Source organism: Podarcis vaucheri, assembly GCF_965113315.1.
Source record: "Podarcis vaucheri genome assembly, chromosome: 9".
NCBI lineage: Eukaryota > Metazoa > Chordata > Lepidosauria > Squamata > Lacertidae > Podarcis > Podarcis vaucheri.
The window spans coordinates 27,044,314-27,065,457 of NC_138767.1; the positions used below are offsets into that span (position 1 = coordinate 27,044,314).

The 21,144-nt window shown below is 41.7% G+C and overlaps 1 protein-coding gene across 30 annotated transcripts in view; it reads left to right on the plus strand.

The window, feature by feature from the left end:
- Positions 1 to 21,144, plus strand: part of ANK2 (ankyrin 2) — a 318,251-nt gene that overhangs the window by 184,794 nt on the left and 112,313 nt on the right. For all 30 annotated transcript variants that reach the window (XM_082236854.1, XM_082236863.1, XM_082236871.1 and 27 more), the window contains exons 2-4: positions 7,377 to 7,478; positions 13,685 to 13,783; positions 15,244 to 15,342. In XM_082236854.1, coding sequence (XP_082092980.1) covers positions 7,377 to 7,478; positions 13,685 to 13,783; positions 15,244 to 15,342 — 300 coding nt within the window. The remainder of the gene's footprint in view (positions 1 to 7,376; positions 7,479 to 13,684; positions 13,784 to 15,243; positions 15,343 to 21,144) is intronic.

A 21,144-nucleotide genomic window follows, 5' to 3' on the forward strand; every position in this document is an offset into this window, starting at 1 on the left:
ATTAACTACTCCTTGCATTGGCTTTAGCAAAGTAATTTAGCATATGCTTAATTCAGTGAGATTTTGCATCCAATTTGTAGTCAAGAATGGTAAAGAATATGTGTTGGAAAAGTCATGTAGTTTATCCACATGGAAAGAGGTAAGTGTATGATGTAGGCATTGGAATGGTCTTTCAAAAAGTTACTATTAGCATACATTTGGAATATAAAATAGAAATAATAGGCTTGGCTCAGAAGAAGGGAACTATTTTTTAATGTTTGCTGTTTTACTATGTTTAATATATGCTGTAAGCAGCCCAGAGAGACTGGTGTATAGTAGTGGTAGTAGTAGTAGTAGTAGTAGTAGTAGCAGCAGCTGTTGTTGTTGTTAAAGGCAAGTACTGAATAAAAGGCTTGTAAACAAATCCAAGTTTTTAATCAGGAGGAAGTTACAGTAGCTTTGAAACTGCAAAGCTATACTGGAGAAGAGAGGCTAGGGAAGTCAATAGAAGGTTAATTTTAAAAGTACTGTAGATCAAAATTTCATATGGAAAGAGTTAACCAGGCGTCTACATTACTCCTACTTTGAAAATTGCTGCTGTTCAAATTGTTGTTGTTGTTGTTGTTGTTGTTGTTGTTGTTGTTGTTGTTGTTATTATTTGCATATTCTAATATTCTAAAATGCTATGGGTAGTTGTAACTGCCAAGTAAAACCTGCATATGTCTTAACTATGAGAAATCACATCTTCCTGAAAGGTAACCAGATAGTCAGTGTGAGATATTCTTGTTTCATAAGGAACATTTTTATTGCTTGTACTCAGTTCACTTGAAGCTTGATGTCCTTATACTTGACCTGTTCCTTCTAATCCCTCACTGGGCTTCCAGTGCTGCATCAGGCAACTAAGAATCAGGAGACAGCCCCATACTTTCCTGCCTCCTTCAAATACATTTCCACCCCTGCCTCCAGTTTCACTGCCAAATGCACTCCCAGCCACGTTTTTTGAATTCTGTGTGGCTGCTCATCTGACAGCTGAAGGTTGGAAGGTTCCTGGCACCCCACCAGCTTGGGCCGCACAGTCCCTGTCCCTTCAGCATTGGTATTTACCAATTTCAAGGCAAGAAGAAAGCACTTAATCCAGCGTTTCTCAAACTTCGGTCTCCAGCTACACCTCCCTGCAGCAGGTCCTCCCTCTACCTGCTCTCACAAATCAAAACAGATACGTGCACAGATGCAAGGAGGTAGAGAACCAGAGCCATTATGAGGCAGGTGGGGATAAACTTTGGCCCTCCAGATGTTGCTGAACTGTGCCTCACATCATCCCCAGAGAACATGGCCAAGGCTGATGGGAGTTGTTCTCCAACAACATCTGGAAGGTCAAAGGTTCCCCATACCTGCTATAAAGAAATCCTCCTCTCACTTTTACCACCTTTACCAGAAATTGTGATGTGGCAGCACTAGAAGAGGGGCACAGCAGTAGCAGCCTGTGGGGCTGTGTGGGTGAGACTGTGATGCTCTCCCACCTTTTGAACATGCCAGGTCACTGCTGCTTGTTGAGCAAGGCAGAGGGGCCAAGGCAGCAGCAGCAGCTCATTGTTGGCCCTGCAGCAGAGCCAATCCATTGCTCCCAGTCCTGCATCTACTCTGTGCCTGCCCTGTGCTGGCCTCCCACTTCCTTGCCCCCCCTCCCCCTGAGTGGCAGTGAGCCAGAAAAGAATCTTAAAAGCACACATGAACAATAGTTCCTTCTTGTGGTGACATTTGACTGTGCGGTAAAAGCTGGAAGTTACTTACCTTTATTCTGAAGATGGGAGGAGAAAACATGCAGCTCTGCATTACCTATCAATTAAGTATTTCTGACTGTCATGTAATATGTTTTCTTCTGGCTACAACTGAACCGATGACTTGGGTAATGTGATCTGAGCTCTCAACATGCAACCTGAAAATTAATGTCACTTAGAAGTAAGGGTGACTCTCCATTGCCAAATCCAGGGGGAATGCAAAGACGTTCCAGGGATCCTTCAGTGTTGGCTGACCCCAGCACCACAGGCACAGCAAGAGATAAACACGTTAAGGTGGATTAAGGACAGTTTTCGTTTGTAACTGTGGAGACCTCATTTTGCAAATTAGTGGCATGAAAAGAAATGCAAGGCAGCAGTGGGGGTTTGAATATACGGAACACAAAAAATACTTCTTAAAGTCAACAACCAGCATTAAATTAATAGTTGTAGATAGGTAGCCGTGTTGGTCTGCCATCTGAAGAAGTGTGCATGCACACGAAAGCTCATACCAAGAACTAACTTAGTTGGTCTTTAAGGTGCTACTGGAAGGAATTTTTTTTAATTAAATTAATAGTCATTCTTAATTCCTATATGCAGAGCAATAAGTTCAGGAAGCAAACCATTATTTATTTATTTATTTATTTATTTATGCATGCTCTCTCAAGGACAGGGGCGGGAAACTTCTAGTCTGGCCCTCTAGGTCACACTGTCTGGTCCTTCGGACTTTTGCCAGGATGACACCACCATGCCCACAGCCTCGCCTTTCACTCTCTTTGGGGTTTTTTTGCCTGGCCTGAATGTGCCACTGAACTCTGATAATGTTTCTTGCTTGTCTGGATAGAGAAGGATGTGTGAGTGTGTAGCCTGCTGCAGAATGGAAACGTTTGCATTTATTGCTTTGCCTACTTTTGCCTCCGGCCCCTGTAAAGTTGCCCTGAAGGAATTGTGGCCCTTGGAGTGAAAATATTCTCTGCTCAAGGAAGAAGCACATTTTTTTTCTGTTTAAAAGAAAATAACGGGTAGAGTTTTTTGCATGCTCAGCTTTGAATTTGTTAATAAAAAGAAATAATGTTCATCATACTCTACCAAGAGAGAAATCTGTGTGGGGAAGCAAGCTTCTATATGTGGATTCTGTCACTCAGTTGGGAACCACATGTGCACACTGAAAGCAAATGTATCATTCGTTGTGTTTTCACACTCCTCAGCTCCACACTAGCCTGACTTGACATCATTGTGGAGGGGGAGGATGATGATGATGATTTATATACCACCCTATACCCAAAGGTCTTAGGGCGGTTCACAGAATAAAATAAAATCAAAGTATAAAACCATGCTGCCTCTGTTCCACTGGTTATCCTGGAAGCAAGAATTCAGGTTTCTTTTTGTGTAAACACTTATGTGTGTGTGCATAGGGACCTCTCCACATGATGAGGTTTCCTGCTTTTGCAGACCCTTGGTGCATTCAGCTATATGGGGGGGGGGGGCGTGTTCTACAGATGTGCTAATGAACATGGATTGATTAGAGCAGAGTTCACCATCACAGTAGCACTCTGCCCCCAAGCTATGCTCATTTTCCCCCTATTGAATGCTTGCAAGGCAATGTCAACCAAAAAAGAACTGTGGGAAAAAATGCAGCAATATTGTTTAAATGCAACATTGCCATACTTAATCATGAAAAGTATGTGCTCTGTGGTATAGCATGAAAGCACAAAAAATCAGGTTCCATCATCGATTTCTGCTTTCAGTTTCTGCGCTTGTAATAAAAGAGTCTGCTGCATTGCACAAAGTCTTCTCTAGCAGTAGATCGCCTCGCTTTCAAGTGTTTGACAGACACTGCTGCTGTGTCATGGTTACAGAGCTTCACTGGCTGATGTTGAATGCTAGAAAAAGACTCCTGCAATGCCTTTTTCTCCTCCTTGCAGTTGTGTTAAGTAGGGTGGTCTGGTTTCTTGATACTGAGGAGCCTGTAATATGCACCAGGATCTCCTTAAAGTATTTCTATATCTTTGTGTTCTGGGGTAAAATCCAGAGTACAATGAGCAGAGAATCAGTGTTGTTTTCTTATTTCTCTCAGGGGGAAGGGCTGTATTAGAAGTCTTTTTTAAAGTTTGCAATCCCATCTTCAGCCTTAATTTGCCATTTCTAGGTGCAATAATATGTGCATTAAGTGTGGTATAAGGTCAGAACAGCATGACTGTCCCTTGCCCATGGTTTCACCTTCCTTCCTTTCTCATGGACAGGTTTACTTTACTGGGGTATTCAAAGTATTACCCTGGTGGAAGTGGACCAAGACAAATCCTCCAAGTGCCTTTTTGGCTCCACTAATGACAGGTCCAAACAAGCAAAAATTATTTTGTATCCTGTTTCACCCCCCCCCCCAAACGAGGAGTGTCTCCAGGTTTGGGAGGGGACCATAGCAACATGACCACTGAGGACGCCCACTTTCACCAGCAGAGTTCTGATTAGCGCTGGGCAGGGAACAATGATTTAAGTTTCCACAGTGCCCTGACATAACATTATTCTTTACCTTTCTTCTGGGAAACAGATCATTTGGCAAACTCCCTAACTGGGGACTCACAATTACATTTGCCTAACAGTGCATATACGTGCTCCTTGTGTGGTTGTGTTTTTTGAGCAATCTTCCCTTCAGTTATGTATGTGTGTGGGGGGGGAGGGGGTTAATAGCAACATTGTGAGATTAAGGCAGGCGTCACAAACACTTTTATGTTGTATTTTGTCTCAATGGGGAGGTTTATTGTTTTGTTTTTATTATGTATTTTAATCTTGTATTTTTATGCTGTGAACCACTATAAGATCTTTGGATCAAGGGCAATATACAAATCAGAAAGGAAGGAAGGAAAGAAAGAAAGAAGGAAGGAAGGAAGGAAGGAAGGAAGGAAGGAAGGAAGGAAGGACGGACTTACTGGGACTTGCTTCTGAGTAAGCATGGATAGGATTGTGCTTCACATGGTGGTATACTTGGACAAATATTCTCTTGTCTGTACATATAGCAATGAAGCACTTTGAAGCTTTCTGAGCATTTATCTTAGTCTTTGATTGAGTAGCTGTGATACCACGGAAGAGATTAATGTTCTCTCTGCTGGGAAATGAGGTCCATCTGACCAACATTATCCCTTTGTTAAGGAAGCAAAAGTCAACTGGAGCTGGGAGAAAACCCGTCACACAGGGTTGTTTTTTTTTGGGTGGTGGCGTTGCGTTCTGTTGATAGAAAAGGGCAATGAAGTGGAGCCCTAAGGAGTAATAGAGCACACAGCACAAGCAAGCCAAGAAAATAGTGAATCTAACACCTTAGGAGGCAAAATGGCTACAGAAGAGAAGATAGTAAGCTGTGCAGCTTGAACCTGAGGGAATGATGGGTGGAGGAGCAGAGGAATGAATCAGGGCTGGGAGTTGATGGTGGAAGGGATCAATGAGATTGGAGTGGCAAAAACCTTAAAGAAGATCTGTGTGCTGTTGATCAAGGTGAGGGAAAAGAGATGGGAGATGCTTGCGGACAGCAACTATGAAGGGCGAGCTCAGGGCTGGGTTACCTTTAGCCACCCATTATTGGCTGTGCTTTCTGGGACTGATAAGACCTGGCGTCTAACAACAACTGGAATGTCACAGGTTCCCCATCCCTGGCTTAGATAGACACAGAAGAAAAGGACAAAGTTTGACCTAATCTGTTGTAATAACCAGCCAGATCTGACAGAATTACAAGCCTGGTAGATGAAGGGAACGCAGTGGATGTAGCCTACCTTGATTTCAGCAAGGCATTTGACAAGGTGCCCCATGATATTCTTGTAAAGAAGCTGGTAAAATGCGGTCTTGACTATGCTACCACTCAGTGGATTTGTAACTGGCTGACTGACCGAACCCAAAGGGTGCTCATCAATGGTTCCTCTTCATCCTGGAGAAGAGTGACTAGTGGGGTGCCACAGGGTTCTGTCTTGGGCCTGGTCTTATTCAACATCTTTATCAACGACTTGGATGATGGACTCAAGGGCATCCTGATCAAATTTGCAGATGACACCAAACTGGGAGGGGTGGCTAACACCCCAGAGGACAGGATCACACTTCAAAACGACCTTGACAGATTAGAGAACTGGGCAAAAATAAACAAGATGAATTTTAACAGGGAGAAATGTAAAGTATTGCACTTGGGCAAAAAAAATGAGAGGCACAAATACAAGATGGGTGACACCTGGCTTGAGAGCAGTACATGTGAAAAGGATCTAGGAGTCTTGGTTGACCACAAACTTGACATGAGCCAACAGTGTGACGCGGCAGCTAAAAAAGCCAATGCAATTCTGGGCTGCATCAATAGGAGTATAGCATCTAGATCAAGGGAAGTAATAGTGCCACTGTATTCTGCTCTGGTCAGACCACACCTGGAGTACTGTGTCCAGTTCTGGGCACCACAATTCAAGAAGGACACTGACAAACTGGAACGTGTCCAGAGGAGGGCAACCAAAATGGTCAAAGGCCTGGAAACGATGCCTTATGAGGTACGGCTAAGGGAGCTGGGCATGTTTAGCCTGGAGAAGAGGAGGTTAAGGGGTGATATGATAGCCATGTTCAAATATATAAAAGGATGTCATATAGAGGAGGGAGAAAGGTTGTTTTCTGCTGCTCCGGAGAAGCGGACACGGAGTAATGGATCCAAACTACAAGAAAGAAGATTCCACCTAAACATTAGGAAGAACTTCCTGACAGTAAGAGCTGTTCGACAGTGGAATTTGCTGCCAAGGAGTGTGGTGGAGTCTCCTACTTTGGAGGTCTTTAAGCAGAGGCTTGACAACCATATGTCAGGAGTGCTCTGATGGTGTTTCCTGCTTGGCAGGGGGTTGGACTCGATGGCCCTTGTGGTCTCTTCCAACTCTATGATTCTATGATTCTATGATTCTAGTCTTTTGTTCTCTTGTGAATCAATTGAATCATGTGAAAAGCAAAGTATATTACCATAACTAGGCATTTTGACAAGATTATAACGGGTGTGAGTAACTGTAGTGGTGGTAATTTTTTATCTTTTGGATTCTGTTTTGTTTTATTATTTTTTACTGATCACTTATATTTCTACCTGGGGAAAAATCATAGTTCTTTTTGGCTCAACTTAGACTGTGTTCTCACAAATTTTTGCTGCTCAGATCCACATTGAACCATTCAACCGGTTCAAACATTACTTCCATATATACACTTATTGCTGCCCCAATGTTGCCACGCTTCCTTGCTCCTTTTTTCCAGATGTCCACACATTAGCCAGATCTTTGCAGGTGCAGAACAGCTGTATGTGTATTGGTATCCTTTCAAATTTCCAGCTAAGGTACAGTAGTTGGGGGGGCAATGACAGTGAAGTGCAACAGGGTTGAGGATATTTTGGGAAAGCGTTGTTGAGAAATACTGGTCAAATATTTGATTATTGGCTTTCCATATGGTTACATGCACACCACAGCATTCGGGAAATAATCTGTATTAGAATAGGGATGCCCAAATTAGGAGTGCAAATTATTGGAACTGAAACTTCAGTAACATAAATATGCAGGTTCTTTCTTTGGTCATACTTGTGCTGTGTACCTTTGAAGAAGAAATGTAATTGTATCCTCTTGCTTATTTTCACAGTCTGACAGCAATGCAAGCTTCCTCAGAGCTGCCAGGGCTGGCAATCTGGACAAAGTTGTGGAATATCTGAAGGGAGGAATAGACATCAATACATGTAATCAGGTAAGTGGCATATGATTTACAGATTTTGGCATAATATGCAAGTGGGAACTGCAGAGGAACTGGGTAGTAGGAAGAAGGGAAGGAGTGTTTTTTTCTTTTGCTGGCCTTTCCTTCCCCCTACATTGAATTGAGTGCTGAAGGCGGGGTGGAAAGATATTCCTGTGAGACACACACACACGCGTGCACACACACAATTTTCACTGTTTTATCTACAATTTTATTATGTGAACTGTTAAACAAACAAAACAAACAAACAAACAAACAAACAAATATAGTTTTTATTGATTTCCAACGTATAACAACAAAAAGAGAAAGAAAAAATCCCAATTTAGCTCAGTCTCCAGTCCAGGACAGATCAGTCTATTTAAGTTTGCCAAAGCCCAGTCTGTGATTTCAGTGGCTGCCATTATTCGTGGTTATCAGGAAAGGAACATTTAAATAGAGTCTCTGTATGTTTTGACTGCATAGTTAATGAGTACTATAAACATGATAAATAACAACAAAAGTGGTCGCTCGCTTTCCATTTACATGGAGATTAATAGTAGATCAATAGCTCAGAATAGGCTTAAATTAGTTAACAGGCAGTTCTTCTTATAGAGAAATTTCCTTTTGACTCCATCCATATTCTGATCGCAAGCAAGATAGAACACCTGGGTCTCTCCTTAAAAAAAGATTTTAAGCATGTTAGCAACTTTGCATCCTGTGAGTCTTATCTCTCCTACAATTATAATCTCTTGATTTTGCAGAGGAAAGGTAAAAGCCAGAAGTCTCAAGATTATTATCATGCCTCCTGTACGTCAGTAGGAAGGGAAGCGGTCAACTTTTATCAAATGCTTAAACAGCTCCTGTGATGTTTGCCCACTCAGATATTCTAGATTGAGAGATTCCCCCCCACCCCTGAATTTAATTCCCCTAGTAGATATGAACCTACTCCTCTTCAATCAAAATTTCAAGGGCAGTAGTATACATTGGCAGGGACATATTTTATTGATTTTTATGGAAATTGGAAAGCTTCTGTTTTGCTCTTGGACATGGTGTGTCCCTTTTGCTTTCTACAGATCAAGTGTATCTTCCTCCACAATGCACCTGGTGTTCAGTGATCCCAAGTGCGGAAGTCTGAGGTTTCCCTTGCTATTTCTGTGTAGCATCAGGCAGCAAGTAAACACTTCGTAGGGTATTTTTAGAGGGGAGCTTAATGTGTGTTGGAGCAGATAGAATCAAGTAGCTAATGGACATGTGCAGTAAACAGAACTGCTCAAATGCAAACTAGTTTATTTCATACTGGGAACAGCCTCAGCGCATGCAAAGGATCATGCATTTGCTTCATTTCAAATCTATACAAGTGAATTGAGAAAGAAAAAAGTTTTTTTTAAAAAAAAACCCGATATGGGGATTAACATCTTAAGTACCGTATTTTTTGCTCTATAGGATGCACCTGACCATAGGACGCACCTTGTTTTAGAGGGGGAGACCAAGAAAAAAAATTCTCCCCCTCTCTGCTCAGCACCCCTTCAGCAAAGCAGCAGGAGAAACGGAGCCCCTTTCATTTCTCCTCCCACTTCGCTGAAGGGGCGCTGCGCAGCTCTCCCTCTCTGCTGAAGCCGGGAGAGTCTTGCTCTCCCGGCTTCAGCAAAAGGAACCTGAAGCTTTTGGAGCGCAGCGCGAGTTCCCGCTGCACTCCGAAGGCTTCAGGCGGCTATCCCTGAAGCCTGGAGAGCGAGAGGGGTTGGTGCGCACCGACCCCTCTCGCTCTCCAGGCTTTAGCGGAAGCAACACATAGCCTCCGGAGCGTGGAGGGAGCGCTCCCTCTGCGCTTTGGAGGCTTCGCGTTGCTATCGCTGAAGCCAAGGAGCCTGCATTCGCTCCATAGGACACACACACATTTCCCCTTAATTTTTGGAGGGGAAAAAGTGCGTCCTTTAGAGCGAAAAATACGGTATGTTTACGTGAGAGTAACCCATACAAAGTTCAGTGGGAGTTACTCCCCATTGTTATGTTAGCTGATCTGAGATATTTTATCTGAAGAGAATTGTGTTTGCTATATGGATATGACATACCAGTACTATGATCAGATGAGCACTTGGTCAATGTTCTTTGTATGGATCAAACTGGATGTATGATCCATGTCATGCAGCAGCTTCCAACTATAATCATTCCAGAACAGCCACTTCAATTTTGCCAAGATCAAGCACTGTAGTGCAGCTGATGTGATGTTACTTTAGGCCTGGGACCAGGGGGTCAAAGCTGTATGCTCTCTTTGTCAAACACAATTTTTGATGTTCAGAGAGGATGAGTTGTTAAAATAATTGTTTGCCATGTTTAATGTGTTTTCACACTTTCTCAGTCTGTGTGTAAGTAGAAGTTATTGATGTGTATTTTGTCCCTGTCTAATTACATAATATCCACTTCCCCTCTGTACTCTTATCTATAATTCTCTAGTTACCAAATCTCACATTTGCTACATTTTTGATTGAAAATACATTTGAAAAAGGATATAATAGCAAGTGTCTTGACTTTCCAAACAGCCTACTTGCTTTATCCTTAAAGCAAACAGATACTTCATTAATGCTTATTCTGAAGAAACACTAGGCAATCGTATATTCTTAGTTTTATTCTCATTTTCTTACAGATAATAGGATGGATGTAAAACAGGAATTTAGGGCTGCTTTGCCATGAGGGCTATGTTTTACCTCTACTGCCTGAGGCAATATGCCTCATTATTTATACCCTTTGTTGAGAATCACACTTGGGGATAGTCCTGTTTCACTAGGGTCCTGCCTATGTGCTTTCCATAAGTATATTGTACACTTCTTAATGGCTTCATGCTATGAAGTAGTTTTAAATTTGTTAAATAAAAAATAAAATAAAATCTGGTTAGCCACTCTGTGAATAGATTACTGGACTAAATGGGCCTCTGACCTGATCCAGCAGAGCTTTTCTTATGTTCATATTCTTCCATGTGTCTGAAGAAAAACTGATCCTGCAGATAGCGCAGTCTGGACAGCATGAGACTCTTAATCTCAGGGTTGTGGGTTGAAGCCAAACATTGGGCAAAAGATTTGGACTAGATGACTCTTGTGGTCCCTTCCAACTCTACAATTCTATGATTCTTCACTTTTTTGCTGTGATTGAAGGTATCTGATAAAATAGCATGGCATTTGTAAAATCTCAGATATGGATAGGGTAAGCCTTGATATAGGCTTTTTATCTAAACTAGCAACCTTATTTGCTGTTAATTTTTTAACATGGGGAAGGGAATCCCTGGTTGTTTCTGCAAAGCACCGGTACCACTTTTCCTAGGTCACTCACAGAGCAGCGTGCCCTTGTAATTAAATTGCAAACTCCTCCCACATATGATCACCTGAAGAACTGACATTGTTTACAGATGGAATTACTCCATGGCAACAGAGATGCTAGGAAATAATCACTGCTTAGTCATGATGCACTTGTCATCACTTGGAACCACTTTCAACCATGGATTGAGTCCTGGGTTGTATAAACAAATACAGGGCTAAAGTTAGTTAAGAGGGTGCTGTATCTAAGATAAAAGTGATCACGTGAAAAAGCCTGCCATTAGCCAAACTCTGCTCTTTTCTTTTCTCTTCCTTCCATCATTTTCTCCTTCCCTTTCTGTAGGTTCATGGCACTTTTTTTTTTTTTGTAGAATCTAGAGTGGGCTCTTCATTGAAAGGCTCACAGAACATTGAACCTTGTGTTCTGCTGCTGAAAGACTTTATTATTATTATTATTATGCCCAGACCTCCAGAATAGATCGGTGGATAATGGGGAAATCAACATGAGTCTTTCCCTCTGTGGTTTTCTGCTGCCTTGATCCATTTAATCAGATAAAACAGCATTTGGTTCCCAGCCAGCCTCTTTTCTAAATAGGTTGGATTGTGCCCAGCTGACCTTTTGCTGTTTCCACTGATCATTAAAACTGAATAGATCCTTTAATGTAATCTGTACAGTATTGTGTCAATTCATTTAATGCTGAATTCCAAGGTCTATAGTTGTAAGTAAATCTCCTAGATTTCCTGTTTTAGCCAGGTGTGCTAGTAAGGCATTTGGGATATCCTAAGTAGGCTTACTTTATTTATTCGTACTTATTTATTAAAATATTTTATCCCATGTGGAGGTAGGTTTCCATAGAAATTAACTGGACCTACTTCAAAATAAATAAATATCTTTTGAATATTTTAAAATATCTGTTTTTATTCATATCATACTTCTATTGTTTTCTTTTATATTTTTATGAACAGCTTAGATGTTTCCTTACAAACAAGGCTCATACTGACCAAAAAGAAGGCCTATTTGCTCCTATCCCTTTAACAATAGTTTAATTTTCAGAAATCAGCTGGTTAAGCTTTTGACAGCATGGGAATTATCACCTCCTAATGTATGTGCATTAAGCTGCATATATTACAGTGACCGGTTGACCAAGTGCAAGGAGATTGAGGATCCAGAATCCCTTAACATACTATGGCACCTAGAATTCTTTCAGGAAAGAAATGTACTTTATTGGGCTTTATAGTGTGCATGTAGCCTTTAGGCCTCTGCATGTATGGTGGAGTTATTTATTACTGGGAGTGGGGATTATTCGAATGATTTTTTGGAATAAAACTTTTGTTTGATCCAGAAGTGGTTATATTAGGATTTTGCAAGATCAAGCAAATAAAATAATAAACTTCTCTCACTTGGAATCTATTTATAGTAGCCAGAAAAACTATGACAAAGTTTTGGATATTTAGGTATATTCTGGGACAGTCAGAGTGGTTTACTGCTATATAAATAATGAAAGTAATAACAGTTGTTGGATATACTAAAGCCATTTCATTTTCATTGGGTGAGAATAAAGTGGCTGCTTTTGGCAGCTAGAATTTAAATATCCATGTTTGAGAAATTATCTGATTTCTTATTTGTTTACAAAGACCACCCCTTTAAGTCTGCGTATCTGATAGAGCAGATGTTGTTTTATTTTAAGAATTGTTTATGTACTCTGCTGTAGAACTGAGCGGATAGTACCGTATTTTTCGCTCCATAAGACACACTTTTTTCCTAAAAAGTAAGGGGAAATGTGTGTGCATCTTATGGAGTGAATGCAGGCTGCGCAGCTATCACTGAAGCTAGCACAGCAAGAGTGAGAGCTGCACAGTGCCTCTTGTTCTACTGGCTTCCCAGTGAAGCGGGAGGAGGAATGGAAGGGAGCCCTTACGGAGCCCCTTCCATTCCTCCTCCTGCTTTGCTGAAGAGGCACTGCGCAGCTATCGCTGAAGCCAGCACAGCAAGAGCGAGAGCTGTGCAGCGCCTCTTGTTCTGCTGGCTTCAGCGATAGCTGCGCAGCTTGCTCTGGCTTTTCAGGGAGGTGGGAGAAAGGACGGAGGGCAGCCCGTCAGTCCCTCCTCCCTCCTCCCGGAAAAGCCAACAAGAGCCGCACCAAGCGAGCGTGTCTACGGCTCTTGCTGGCTTTTCTTGTTTTCCTCCTCTAAAAACTAGGTGTGTCTTATGGTCGGGTGCATCTTATAGAGCGAAAAATACGGTGAATAGTTTTAACAAACAAATATGTGAAGTGGGCAAGCCAGGTAACTCTGAGCACAGGGAGGGCCAAGAAGACTTTTCAACACTTGAATGGACAGAAGTGAGAGAAACCCCATCCAATTCTTGTTTTACATGCTGCACTCAGAGGTTCGCTTCAAGTAGACTTTGGGAGGTTTAAATGAGGGTGCTACTATGTAGACTCCTTTGAACGTCCTGAAACCTACCCATTTTGAGATCAGTACATCAGTGGGATCGGGAGAGGTCATAGAGATTAGAAATCAGTCCAACCTTGCGTTTGCTAGGCAGCTTCCTTTGTGTGTCCCCCACACTCCCATGGGAAATGGGTGGGCAGAATCTATGAGATTTCAAAGGTATCTCCTCCTGTGACTCAAAATTTCTTACTGTATTTACAAATGTTGAGAGAGATGTGTAGGTGTTTGTGTGGTGGACGTGGTGGATGGCCCGACCACGCATGCATTGGATGTGAATGGGATGAGACAGCAGCCCAGTCTCTGACTGGCAGTGGCTGTGCCAGCTGAGAACTTTTTAGCTGCTGATGTCCGTGATTGCAGCTAAGATTTTCTGTATTCAAAGCCTGTGCTATACCACTAGGGCTATACCTCTTTAAGAGGGGCCAAATGGGAAGTTTATTTTTTATTTTTTCCTTGCAGAATGGACTCAACGCTCTACATCTGGCTGCCAAAGAAGGCCATGTGGGGCTGGTTCAGGAATTGCTGGAAAGAGGTTCTGCAGTGGACTCTGCTACTAAGGTAATATATTCACTGTATCATTATATATAAATGGTTCACACACACTGAAATAGAGCAAGGGAAGACAACGTGGTTGGACTACAGCTTTGATCAGTGACATGGTCAGGTTAGGGATGATGGGAGCTGTAGTTCAGTAACGTTTCCTTATTTAGAGCATTTGTATCCAGCTCTTCAGCCAAAAAGGCTCCCAGAGTGGTTTGCAAACAGTCAATTAAAACAAGACAGTCTTTGTCTGAAGGCTTACAATCTAATATAAAAACACAATAGACAAGGGAAAGGGAGCAGGGAGAGGGAAAGAGACATTGTGAGAGCACCACAGCCATCTATGATTCTGTGATTCTATTCCTGAAACAGACTAATGATGAACATTATTTGTTTCAACTCTGCATTAAGATCCATTAGGCAGTGTTTCTGAAACATGTGCTGAAACTCCTGCGTATATGTCTCACACACCTTCCACCTGACAACAGCACTGTACTCTGTCCTTCCTCATTAACGTCAGGTATGCATGCCTCAAGAATGCAAGCACACACTTTCCATCGACCTCTGCAATCCCTACCAAACTCACACCAACCCTCCCTTGGTACACCTGTTGGCTTCAAAGTAAAAACACAGGAGAACTGAAGAACCTTCTCCTATACTATATAATCACAGAGATGAGAAAGTGTTGGATCCAGACTTGGTCTCCATGAACAGATGGGCTTTGGACTGATTTGAAGGTCTTCCTCATGCCACCCTGCCAACACCCCCCCCCCGAAAAATGCTCCTGGGTCTATGGCCCCAGCAGCCCCCTCCCACACTACGCTCCTGCCTGGAGGGCCTCATTCTCCCCCCCCCCAGGTCTGAGGTTTCCTATGTAAGCAATACTGAGGGCCAGTGGTCTGACTGTGTATAAGGAGTTTCCTGTGTTCCCATGAAAATTGCTCCCTTTTCATTCAAGTAGAAAGTAATTTCATATTAGTCTTTAGGATTTTTTTTGGTTGAGAATAATTTCCTTTGGTGTTAATAGCTGGCAGCATGAGACAAAACTAGTTGAAGGGATGCAGCCTTATTGCTTTGCTTGCCCTCCCTTCTATCCCTGTGAATATTCTAGAATTATCAGGTTTATCAAATTTGGTCTGCATAACCGAAGGGCAGTGCATAGCAAGAACATGGTGGTATTATATATATACCATGAGTCAAAGTATTTAAATAAGAGGCCCCCAAATTATGGATCTCTCTAGCTAAAAAAAAAAAAAAGGCCAAAAACATTTCTCTCTAAGAAATCTTTGTGTAGCCTTAATCCTAGGAGGTTTATTATAAATGAAGAGAAAGTTATTGAATAGTTTTAATGTAAGAATGCTAAAGTTTCAACTGATGTTATGAATGTGAATGAGAATTGAAAGCTACTTTGAACCCTGGGTTTTGGGCAAATCTGTCTGAATTAATTATTATTACTATCATTATCTTTTATCAAACAGAAAGGCAATACTGCATTGCATATTGCATCCTTGGCTGGGCAGGCTGAAGTTGTCAAAGTTCTAGTGAAGGAAGGAGCCAATATTAATGCACAATCTCAGGTATGTTTGGCATTTTCTGCTTTATAAAAACGCAATGTTGTATAAAGTGCTCTAAGCCTTAAGTTGCCAAATCTGACTCAAGGTTAATTGGTCACACACAGCGAAGTGCCCAAATTATTCAGCACAGTGGGACATATTGAAACCTCACCAGCAGCTGGAGCGCAGCAGCTAAATCAGATATTTTGCAAATCAGGCTCATTAGCAATGGAAAGGCATCTCTCAGTCTTCAGATTATGAAATTATAAACTTTGAGGCGTGGAATTCCGTGAGGAGCCGTATAGGTAACATAAACTGAATTCCAATACTGTATTCTTGAAGCCATCTTTTTGTGCTTCTCCAAATATATCTTTTTCACTCTTGTATATTTTCAAATAAGGATGTAGTACTATTGATTCTCAGCATGCAACAATACATTTTCTGCCCTCTAGAATCTATATAATTGATTTTTAAACTGTGTTCCTGGAAACTCTTTTAAGTTTGAAGATTTTCTCATTGGGGTCACTTGTGCATTCTAGGTCATATTCGCAGTTTACATAGGGCAGTGGTCAGACTGACTTCTTCCGGTTGTTGCACCACACAAAATTAGAGTGCACCCTAAGTATGTCCTATAATACTCTGCAGTACCCAAGGGTTCCTCAGCACGATGTTGGTATGGGAAAGCAACATGGACAAACTCATCTTATCTCAATTTGAAATAAGAATGGTTCTTTCTAAGCTTCTTCACAAAGAGAATCTTAGGGGGTGGAAATGACCCTTTCCAAATGCTTTCCATGGCCTCAGAATATGGCACAATGTTGTATCTTGAGGTAGACATAGATGAGAAGGAAATACATAGAAAGGACCTTCAGCACTCCCTTGTGGGCCTTCCTAGCCTGAGAGTGTAGATTCCTTCATCCCTTCTACAGCTGGCTACTGCAGAGTTAGTCAAGAGTCCTTTGAGTCAGCACAGCCATCTTCTCAGTGAGTTGGGCCCAACTGCAGTGCTAGTCAACCTACAAAAAGGTCTCAAATGGCCCTGGCTCTGGGCTGAGATAGCATCTTCCACACCCCAGCTGTCACAACTGCCGAGGGTCCTGAGCTGCTTTAGGAGAACTGCCTTCACCCTGCCTAGACCTGACTTGACCTATGCCTGATCTTCACTTCAACTCTTTGTTGTCTCCACTTTCCCTATGTGCTTCAAGCCCCAACACAACAGCATAACACAATAATGCTTATTCCCTGCAACTAGTGTCTCTCCTCCCTCACCTCGCCAGCCCTGCCATTCAGTTTCCTTTCCCCAAAACCTACAGTAATAACCAGTGGAGATTTGTATGAAGGAGAGAGCAGCTATTCAGACTTTCATTAGCCTTGAATACCTAACAGCTGAGCAGATTCTATCACAAAGGTCTGTGGGAATTATAGTTTGTCAGAATGCATGTCCAACTGCAATTCCCAGGGATCTTTGCATTGGGAGCCTTACACTGAGAACATTTTCAGGCATAATGCTAGCCTGTGACATAAACCTCTCTATTGCATGCACACCATCCAATGCTGCACTTGAAAGGTAAGGTATCTTTAGGTGCCAGGCAAAAACATTTCTCTTCAACCAGGCATTTGGCTGATTAACATTCCATGGCTTTTTCAATGCGTTTGTGGAAGGAGTGTTATTGGTTTTGCTTCATGTATTTTGTATTCTCATTTTGTATCTTTCTGTTGTGAACTGCCCTGGGATCTTTGGATGAAGGGCGGTATACTAATACAATAATGAAATAATGATGATGATGATGATGATGTAATAGTTTGAAATGGCCTGATCTAGATGCTATACTCCTAATAGGAGTATAGCATCTAGATCAAGGGAAGTAATAGTGCCACTGTATTCTGCTCTGGTCAGACCTCACCTGGAGTACTGTGTCCAGTTCTGGGCACCACAGGACACTGACAAACTGGAACATGTCCAGAGGAGGGCAACCAAAATGGTCAAAGGCCTGGAAACGATGCCTTATGAAGAACGGCTAAGGGAGCTGGGCATGTTTAGCCTGGAGAAGAGGAGGTTAAGGGGTGATATGATAGCCATGTTCAAATATATAAAAGGATGTCATATAGAGGAGGGAGAAAGGTTGTTTTCTGCTGCTCCAGAGAAGCGGACACGGAGCAATGGATCCAAACTACAAGAAAGAAGATTCCACCTAAACATTAGGAAGAACTTCCTGACAGTAAGAGCTGTTTGACAGTGGAATTTGCTGCCAAGGAGTGTGGTGGAGTCTCCTACTTTGAAGGTCTTTAAGCAGAGGCTTGACAACCATGTGTCAGGAGTGCTCTGATGGTGTTTCCTGCTTGGCAGGGGGTTGGACTCAATGGCCCTTGTGGTCTCTTCCAACTCTATGATTCTATGATTCTATTCTATTAACTTACCAGTACTTATTTGGCTCAGGTTCTGAACACCTAGCTATTTTGGAATGGGGTGGGCCATTCCTTTCTAAATTCTGCCTCTATCTAAAACTTAGTAACCGGCTATTAAAGCAGAAAATCTGAAGATCATTGATGTAGATGATGGTTTGGATTCAGTGGAAGTCTAAAAATCATTGATGTAATTGATATATTGTGTTCTTATTCTGGGCTGTATAAATTTCAAATTTTGCCATGCTGCATTAATTTCCCTTTCTTTTGCCAAAGAGCAGCATTACTCTGTCACAATGCAAGCTGATACTTGAAGGTTGGGAGAAATCGGTACATACAAAGGGACGCAGTGGATTGTGGCCTTTGTGTACATGCAGAAAGCCCTTTGAATGGAATGAAACTCTGCAAGAAGACCATTCATTTCAATAGGGCTTGTGAGTTGTGCACTTGGTCATTAATTTAGCAATAAAATAAAAATAAAAAATGTGGTCCCAAACATACTAAATCTGTAGTCAGGTTCAGTGCTTAATATTAATGAACAATGGTTATTCACAAGCCGCAAGTGCAAGGCACCCTCTGGAATAATGCTCTTTTTTCTTTTACATAGAAGGAAATGCCGCAGTATCTCAGGCAGGAGTCTTTGATCTATTTTGGTAGCTGCTGACTCACAGCATCCAACAGAAAAGGCTTCAGAAAGGGAAAGGGTAGAAGGAATTTGCAAATCACAAAATAAAAGGTCATCTGTAGTCAGATGGAACTGTTTGATCTGTGTGTGACACCACTGAAGTTCACTGCACTAAGGGCCCCCAAGCTATATACAGTTAGGTGATTTTAAATATATATACATATTTTTACAACCACCAATACCCATGCAGTTTTATAATATGTGTGATGGAGTTAGACCTTCTCCTGTATCCTATAGTAATGCCACATTGTTGATGCTGTTGCATTTTGTAAATAGGCAATAACAAGCAGAGACCCACCTAAAATCATAGCTGTGAGGCAGGGAGTAGGGTTGCCCATAATTTATTCTCTGTGCCCTTGTTCTGTCTCTTACACACTCCATATGCTCCTTTATTTGTCTTATACATGCCTTCATTCACATACATTACTCTTAGATATAAAGGTAAAGGTAAAGGACCCCTGACAGTTAACCTCTGAACGACTCTGGGGTTGCAGCGCTCATCTCGCTTTACTGACCGAGGGAGCCGACGTTTGTCTGCAGACAGTTTTTCCAGGTCATGTGTCCAGCATGACTAAGCCGCTTCTGGAGAAACCAAAGCAGCATATAGATACTCACATATGCCACTATAATATATCCTGGATAGCTCAGTTGGTTACAGTGTGGTGCTGATAACACCAAGTTTGCAGGTCCAATCCCTGTATGGCACAGCTGTGTATTTCTGCGTTGCAGGGAGTTGGTCTAAATGATCCTCAGGGTTCCTTCCAACTCTGCATTTCTATGATTCTATGAATCACAGGATCTATATATGTATTACTGCAATGTTGGGACGTGGGTGGTGCTGTGGGTTAAACCACAGAGCCTAGGACTTGCCAATCAGAAGGTCGGCGGTTTGAATCCTCGCGACGGGGTGAGCTCCTGTTGCTTGGTCCCTACTCCTGCCAACCTAGCAGTTCAAAAGCATGTCAAACTGCAAGTAGATAAATAGGTACTGCTCTGGCGGGAAGGTAAACGGCGTTTCCATGCTCTGCTCTGGCTCGCCAGAAGCGGCTTAGTTATGTTGGCCACGTGACCCGGAAGCTGTACGCCGGCTCCCTCGGCCAGTAAAGCGAGATGAGCGCTGCAACCCCAGAGTCTGTCACGACTGGACCTAATGGTCAGGGGTCCCTTTACCTTTTAATGTGGGAGAAGAATGTTTGGCTTACAAAAAATAATTTTATTGCATAATTTGAGTCTATCTGATGGTGTAAAGAATGTGCTTTTTATTTCTACATTAGCTGGGCATCTTGCAAAATTGTTAAGAACTCAGTAAGCCTGAGGTCGCACTTACTGTGAATTGCATGGTGGCTTTGTCAGTCATAGGGTTGGCTGAACTATAGGACTAGCCCAGTACTGTGTTTTAGTATAAAGCTGCAATAGGAGGTGGTTTATTTAGATATATAGCCCTATTATGAACCCCATTGGTTCACAGCAGGCAGCAGTACTGCATCATAAGGAAGAAGGAAAAGACAATTTCTTGAACAGAAGATTCACAGTGCATATTACAGTGACAAAGGAAGTGAGTACCAAGAAACAGAATAGAACAGCATGAATCATATGTTTCCCTTTAATTTTCCCCTGATATTTTAGCTCTCAGCAGTTCTTATTTAAGTCCACCAGCTAACCCATAGTTGGTGGGGGAGAATATCTCTGGTTAGAACCAAAGAAACAAAGTGAAATGGAGGGATGGGAATTGAGGGAAGTGGGAGCCCAGGGACCTTTACTAATCCCAATTAATATTCTCCGAAGCCTCTTTAAAAACAGGTAACCAACCAACCTATGCCCGTTTTCTTGGCTCTGCTGAGACCTGTACCCCATACCAAATCCTTTACCCATTAAGATAATGTCTGTATAAAATAATTTTATTTACATTTGTCAGTCATGTCATACAAAATAAAATGTCTCAATATAGATGATGAAGAAAGAGAAGGTATGCAATTATATATTACACCCATGACAATGCTCAGGGTTTTTCCGTTTCCATTTTTTTGCTAAAAATCATTACGGCAAAACATTGGCTCATTTGCTTCTCTTTGTATCCCCTTCCTCCATCAGATTAAATGAATACTATGAATCATTTTAGCTCAAGAAGCTATCAAATTGTGTGCTTTTTTCATTTGTTCTAATTATACAATTATCATGAACATTCATTATCCAATTTTATTTCGCAGTATTTTTCACCAAAAGCTTTAATACAATGCCAATATTTGACTTCTCCGTCCTTTTTTTTAAAAAAAAACCTCAGTCTGAATCCCATTACAATGAAAAATGCCAGAAATATAAATATCATCTTCACAGGGAGTATATAATGAATATTCTAGTTTTTCAGCACATTAATTGGTAGCACTAAATGTTCCAGGCACTGTCTACAGGCATTGTAGCAGATGCTTGGTCCTCGAATTCTGATCCAAATTGAATTGACTCAAAAAATAAAGACAGCCAGGCTCATACCAAAAAATAAATAAAAAATGACAGGTGCTCTAACACGTTATACTCTCGTTCCCACTTAGATGCAAACAATTAGATATGAGGGCTGTGTAGGACATTATATATTTAGATGTAGGCAGCTCACATGTAGGCAGTTGGAACTCAGCTTGTGCTAAATAAAGGGTAAATTACAATATTATAGCAGTGGTTCCAAGTACTTTAACTCCCCCACTTACCTGTTTGATGGCTATATTTATGAGGACCCAAGAACCAAG